At 50.9% G+C, this 7,302-nt stretch overlaps 1 protein-coding gene across 1 annotated transcript; it reads right to left on the bottom strand.

Annotated features, from left to right (window-relative positions):
• LOC139594666 (G-protein coupled receptor 35-like) lies at positions 1 to 4,174 on the bottom strand. Its single transcript, XM_071437028.1, has 2 exons — positions 4,108 to 4,174; positions 1 to 2,447 (listed from the first exon to the last, which is right to left on the bottom strand). Exon 2 carries the CDS (start codon positions 2,433 to 2,435, stop codon positions 1,494 to 1,496), a length of 942 nt encoding a protein of 313 aa, XP_071293129.1. The 5' UTR covers positions 2,436 to 2,447; positions 4,108 to 4,174; the 3' UTR covers positions 1 to 1,493.
• Positions 4,175 to 7,302: the final 3,128 nt, after the last annotated feature.

Below are 7,302 nucleotides of genomic sequence, written 5' to 3'. Positions count from 1 at the left end.
TAATGGTAATAAATGAATATTTATTTATAGATATGTTACTATGACACATCTTTATTTTCACTTGCAAAAGTATGGATTTTTTGTTTGTTTTCATAGCACTCAGTGGAAACAGCAAAAAAATCTTAATGATGACAGAGATTGTGAAGTCAACTACTTTCCCCTTTACAATGAGAAAAAGGAACACTATATGTGAGGCTACATGTATAAAAAGCATTGCTATTCTGTATTTCAGAGTAGATAACCTATTTGGAGCCCATTGGAAATTGAACAAGTTTTCCATGTTAACTGGGAGAAAACATGAGCATGACCAAATCTGCAAAAATAAGCAAGTTATTTGCTTTCTGGATTAACAGTAGGTTGATATGAATCTTCATCTCTTTTTTTCAAAATAATAAAAAAAAATCATAATAATCTTTTTGGAACAGTCGTTCATTATAAGCAATGAGATGCAAAGTCTCAGAAGGGAATCACAGGTCCAAAAATGTTTTTGAAGGCCCTCTGTGCTGTTCCTGAAGTTTTTCCTTGCTGAACATCACTTGCCTGGCTTGTAAGAGATGTCTGTCAAGAAGCCTCTTGCTTTCTGGGGGTAGTTAATTGCAGCATATTTGTTGATGGGTGACAACACTCACACATCTCCTTAAGCAATATATCGTTGATAAGATCAGGCACTGTTTGTCTTCCATATCTTTTCCTGTCTTTGAAAAGATCATTTAGAGGCAGAACGAGGACTAAACAGTGTGCAATGGTTAAACTGGTCACATACACACACACATACACACAGGTTACTTGCTCTGCTTGCAGTGAAATACCAGGAATGCCAGAGCATTAGAAAATACACCAGTGAAGAAAACTGGGACTGGAGTTATCAGCTGAATGACCTGAGTAGTTTCATTTGTTCTTATGGCACGATTGCTCACTGCAGCTTCTGCTGTGTTGTCTGCCCAAGAATTGACACAAAGCAGGTGGATCTAATCCTGGATATGGGACACTTTCCGTGCTGGGAACAGTCCTTTGTGTGTTTATTTCACCAAGGTCTAGTCAGTGGTTTCAGACTGTAGTCTGAACCAGTGTCACTACTGCATGGTGACACACTCATAGGGGAACTATGTGTCAGTTGTCACTAAGGAAGTTAACTGCCTCTAAGTTTACATCAGCAGAATATGAGCTTGCAGTCCCAGGAGGAAATATTCTAGAGGTTTACAAGTCAGAAGACACTGAAAGTGAAGGACCATGAGCCAACCAAGACAAGCTGTCACCAGGAGGCGCCTGGAGCTGCGATGCAATACAAGACTGTAGTCAGAGCTGGAGTCAAGTCACTGAGGACAGCAGGACAAAATTCAAGTTAACATCAGACCCTTTGGAGGGGTTTGCCCCTTTTTGTCCATCTGCCTATGCCTACAATGATTGCAAACACTGTATGTGGCTCCATTGCCTGTGTCTCAAAACTTGAGCAGCTTTGTGGCACTCAACACCTGCCATGCACTACACCTTGTTCATACCATCACTTGATCCGTGGATGGCTCTGACTCCTTGCTTTGGTTCATCTTGGATCTGATAAATATACACTTGGGGAACATAGAAGAAAACTCTGGAAATTCCTTGGCTGCAAAATAATAGCAAAATGCATCCAGACAGCAGTTACAATTTGCTAAGCATGCAGAGACCTTGATATAGGTTATAACTCCTGGCAGCAGAGAACAAGCTCCAGTAGCTTCCACTGCAAACCGCAAGAGCAGTGAGATGTGGAAAGGTGAGAAACAGACAGCAAACACACACAAATTCACAGAAACTATCTGCACAGCCTTCTGGAATAATTTTGTCTCATGAGGACCTGTGGCCATCTTCTTTTTTAGACATCTGATGACTTGTACTGAGCAAAACATCACAATCCCTAAGGGAATAAAATACCCACAGATGCTGTAGACTAAAGAGGAATAGTTAGGTAGAAGAGATTGTTTCCGAAAGCAAAAAGCTTCCTGGTTACTGCGATACGTGCGGTATGAAATGGAATAAATGAGCATTGCTATCCAGAGAAAGGCACAGACAGAAGCTGACTTCAGTGGGGATCGAAGGATCTTTGCTTTTAGAGGGAACTTGATTGCAATGTATCGATCAATCGCAATCAGGGTGATGATAAAGATGCTCATAGGCATGTTTGTAAAATAGATGTTTTGTATGGTTAAACACAGCCGGTCTATGGGATGTCTGAACTTGCTAAAATACAGCAGGAAAGGCAGGGTGAAGAGCAGGGAAGTGTCTGCCATGATGAGGTTGATCATGTACACCTTGGTCTCAGTCCACCTCTTGATTTTGCAGCAGAAGACCCAGAAGGCAATTGCATTCAGTGGGATCCCCAGAGCGAGCACTGGGATGTACACAACCAGCTGAAGCACCACAATCTTATCATCTGGATCTCTGTTAGTGCAGTTCTCCATGTTGGGCTGTCTCTGCAAGGAAAGAGTGCAGGCATGAGACTGAGCTCACTGGCAGTGTCCTGCGGCTGTGCCCTCCTCTCATGACCCTGCAGCTCTTCGTGTCCCTGCACTGCTCATGTGGGCAGCCTCAAAAACTGAACTGGTTTTTGTTCAGTCCACAAAACTACCGAGACTGCCCTTTCTTACTGCTGGTTAAGCTTGCCTCACCGTCTCTCCAGTCCTGGTATGAACAGTTGGGTCACAGCAAAGCAGAATACTATTTTTCATTGTTACCTTCGCTCTGCTGCGGTTGTCAGAGCCACTGGCTTTAGGACAGCCCACACCAGAGCTGGGCAGCATTCCCCATTTGCCCTGGGCAGTATTCCCCATTTTTCCTGGGCAGAATTCCCCATTCGCCCTGGGCAGCATTCCCCATTTGCCCTGGGCAGCATTCCCCATTTGCCCTGGGCAGCATTATCCATTTGCCCTGGGCAGCATTCCCCATTCGCCCTCCACAGCCCTTGGTTTGCTGCTGAGGCCACCCTATGGGTTTGCTCTGGGTCTTGCCAGACCTGAGAACATCCTCAGGGCTTGAGCCCTTCCGGCCCAGTGGCTTTGCTCCCAGGGGCAGTGGGAATGCTGCTGCAGGCTGCTGGGTGGGTGGATGCCTGCTGTGGGCAGGATTTGTGCCCCCAAACACAAATCCATTCCTCTGGTGGGGAGGAACAGCTCAGCAGGGATACTAGCAGCTCTAGCAGATAACAGGCCTCCAGAGAAAGAAGGGAAAGTGAGCAAATGAGCACATGTGTCTGATCTCAACCTTCAAAGGTAGGAAGCAAAAATTTTGGTCAGAAAACATGAATCTGAGAACTTATCTCCTGCTCTTCCTTTAAATATCTCAGGGCATTTGCCACCGGCAAAGAGGATGAATTAGACTTTGTCTGCAGCTCATATAGGAAGTGTTTGCAATCAGCCAGGAACGGGAAGTGCCCAGATTCCTACAATCTCTTACCAATACCTTGCCTTATAAGTCAGCAGCTTTGAAACATCAACATGCAAACTGTAGTTAAAATAGATGATTGCATTAAGTAAGTGAACTGTTTCTAGTGTCCAAGACTGGGAGACAGATCTGGCAGAGGAAAGCACAACACCTGCCCTAGTACCAGAACTGGTATGGCAGTACTGAACCCCAGGCATACAGTCATTTTTAGGGTGGAATTCATGGAGGAGCTAACACACAGCCGGTGTCCTGGCGCTCTTGGGCTTTCAGCCTCATAGGTTTTGGCCCCTCTGTGGTTTCAGCCTATGCTGCAGCTGTTCCCTGGCAGGCTGTTGTGGTCACCTTGCAGTGAAAAAGCCACTCTGCCTGCCTATCAGTGGCCTGAGGAACAGCTGAGCCTCTGGGCTGGACATGCCAGCCCCAGGGAGCCCTGCACAAGCGCGGAGCTGGTGGCAGCTCCAAGGCCGTGTGCCAGCTGTCCCCACACCTGAGGGAGCACTAATGGGACCTGCAGCGAGGGGCAGAGACTCCTGAGCGGGATGTGGCTGCCATCAGAGGCAGAGGAGCTGTGGGAGCAGCAGGGAGCAGGGCAGCGGCACTGAGTGCAGGGGAGCAGGGGTGAGAGGCGCACCCTGAGGGGCCGGGCAGGGCACGGTCGCTGCTGTGGGACAGGGAAGGGCCGGCTGGCTTTACCTGCTCCGCGGGCGGGCTGCTCCTCAGACAGGCCGCGGCTGTCTCGGCAGGGAAGGGATCCGTGCTGCCCGTGCTGTCACTGCTGTCCCGGGGCTGTCACAGCCCGGCAGGGCTGAGCCCAGCACTGAACTCGTGCGAACACCAGCGCTTCATTTATGCCCTGACTTCCTCGGGCTGGAGCCTCTGGTGCCCTCTGTTGTCCCGCTGCCAGAGCTCCGCCGTCGGTCCCCCCGCTCATCCCCGCCTCGCCTCACACAGCCCGGCAATTAAAATGTCATCTTTCCAGTCGGGGGAAAACAATTTCTGAGATAAAACCCGTAATGGTTGCAAATTGCCCGTCTGGCAGCAGAAGGTTCCTCAGGGAGGCTGGGCAGCGGTGCTGCGGTGGCAGAGGGGGCCCGGGCGGGACAGGGACATTTCCGAGGGGACAGTGGTGCCTGTGTCCCCGGGGACAGCGAGCCTGGGGACACACAGGGCTGCTGTCACCTGCACCTGACAGATCTGTGGGCTGGCTCTCCCTCTGCACAGCAGCCAGGAGTGTAACTCTGCCCATCAGCACCGCTGGGAAGCCATGTCACGGCAGTCACTGCCACCAGTGTGGCACTGAGGGGCTGCGACCTTTGGGAGCATGGTTAGGAGCTGCCCAGTGGTGTGTCACAGACATTTGGATGGGTTTTGCTGCCCACTGGCTAGAGCAATTGGAATCCCATCTCTGTGAGCCAGCTGACAGGAGCCAGACTGACTCCCTCAGCATTTGTCCCAATAATTCATGTCTTTGGAGCTGTCATGGTGTGACACTGGCCAAATGCCAGGCACCCACGAGAGCTGCTCACTCGCCCTCCCCTGCCACGGCTGGGCAGAGGAGGGGAACATTTAACAAAGGGTTCCTAAGCTGAAATAAGGACTGGGAGAAAACACTCCAAGGGCAAAACAAGCTCATCTTAGAGATACAAAGTGATTTTATTACTTACAAAATTAGAGGAGGATAATAAGAAGTAAAGTAAGCCCTTAAAACACCTTTTCTTCTCCCAACCCCTCCCTCCTTCCCACTGACAGCACAGGGAGACAGGGCATGGGGGTTTGGGTCAGTTCACACCCGAGATTTCCTTCTGCTGCTCTGGGAGAGCAGTGCCTGTGAGACCATGGGAGAGACAGTTCTCTGTGAACTTCTCCAGAGTTGGGTCCACTCTCAAGAGCAGCACTTCTCCCAAAATTCCTGCTATGTGAGTCCCTCCGATGGGAGACAGTCCTCCCAAAACTGCTGCAGTGTGGGTCACTCATCCACGGGGTGCAGTCCTCCAAGAACAGGCTGCTCCAGCCTGGGAGCAGGGCCCCCTCTCCACTGAGTCTTCCACTGGATCACAGCCTCCTCCAGGCATCCACCTGCTCCAGCATGGGCACCTTCCCCATGGGCTGGGGGGGAATCTCTGCATCCCCTGTGGATCTCTGCATCCCCCATGGATCCCCAGGGGCTGGGGGTGGATCTCTGCATCCCCTGTGGATCCCCACGGGCTTTGGGTGGATCTCTGCATCCCCCATGGATCCATGGGCTGTGGGTGGATCTCTGCATCCCCGTGGATCTCTGCATCCCCCCTGGATCCCCAGGGGCTGTAGGGGCACAGCTGTCTCACCATGCTCTCACCACAGCCTGCAGAGGAATCTCACCTCTGGCTCCTGGAGCACCTCCTGTCTGTCCTTCTCCACTGATCCTGGTGTCTCCACATTGTTTTCCTCACATGTTCTCACCTTCTCCTGTCCTCTGGCTAGAAAAAGCTGTGTCCCCCTATATTTTGATTTTCTTCTTAAATCTGTTACCACAGAGGTGTTTCCAACCTCTCTCATTGGCCCAGCCTTGGCCAGCAGCACATCCATCCTCAGAGCCATCAGGGACTGGCTCTGCCAGGCACGGTGGAAGCTTCCAGCAGCTTCTCACAGGAGCCACCTCTGTGGACCCCCTGCTACCAAAAACCAGGCCCTGCAAACCCAGCACAGGAGCTCATGCTCTCAAAGGTGACGCAGCTGTGGGCTGACAGAGGGCAGGTATAGGTCACGGGGGAAGATGTGTTCGTGGGCAGGAAAGACTCCCCCACACTGTCTGGTAGAACACTCTGAGTATTGCTGGGCAGAGCTCAGTGCTGTTTTGGGGTTTTTTTAGCATTCAGAAAGAAAAAAAGCCCAGTTCTAGGCAGCATTTATCCACTTCCTCTGTCCCCTGACTTTTCTAGGCTGCTGACTCGTGGAAAAACACAAATCCGTGATGGAAATGTTAAAGGTGTCAGTGTGGGCAAGCTGTGGAAACCCAGCAGGGTGGGGCTGCTCTGAGCCCAATGGCACAGCCTGGTGACACAGCACAAGCCAGGGCAGGGCAGTGCCAGGGTGGCGAGTGCTGGGGCAGCAGTGAAATGCCTTCAGCGTGTGGGGGGAACAGCCCTGCAGGGATGGCTGCTCTGAGGAGCTGTCTGGGAACCAGGGCTCAGCAGGGCAGCTGGAGGCACCTGGCAGGGGGACAGCTCTGAAATCTGGACTTTGTGCCTTTATGGCATTGGACAAGTGTTGCTTTCATCCCAGAAGTGTTCCTTCACACCTGTCTGACCTGTTGAGTTAAAGGGGAAGGAGCTCAGGACAGCCTAGGCTATTTTGTAGGGACATGGGCTTAATGATACGCCAGAACCATCTGAACAGCCACCCAGCCCAAGCTGCCAAAGGAATGGGATAAATATAAACTGGTGTCTTGGTTTGGAAAGACAGGAGTCTGCTAAGGAAAGCAGGAGCCCCTCCTGAAATGGAGAATGTAAACCTCCCCCCCCTCTGAGTTGCTATAAATTTTAAATTAAGGGGCTCTCAGGCAAAAATATGGGAGCAAGAATAACAGTTCTTTAAGGGGGAAGAAAAGGAAAGGATAAAATAAACAATGCAGTAGACTGGAACAACACTGACAGAGTCAGAACCCAGCCTGACACCCTGTGGGTCAGGCTGTTGGCAGCAGTCCCATTGGAATTGTGGCTCAGCCCTCCTGCAGTGTCAGGCCTGGTTCTGCTGGAGCAGGGATCCTGGAGAAAGGTGCAGTCTCTGCCTCTGAAGATCCAGGGCAAGAGGCAGCTGCTGTTCCTCTGGAAATCCAGTGGAGAAGCCGTGCTGGTGTTCCAGAATCTCCAGATTATATCCAGGTAGGAATGCTTGGCTCCTCCCCCTGGG

Source organism: Agelaius tricolor, unplaced genomic scaffold (genome assembly GCF_023055355.1).
Source record: "Agelaius tricolor isolate 1412-34295 unplaced genomic scaffold, bAgeTri1.0.p SCAF_12, whole genome shotgun sequence".
Lineage (NCBI taxonomy): Eukaryota > Metazoa > Chordata > Aves > Passeriformes > Icteridae > Agelaius > Agelaius tricolor.
Note: the sequence above shows the minus strand (reverse complement) of the source record. Positions and strands in the feature narration are given on the sequence as shown.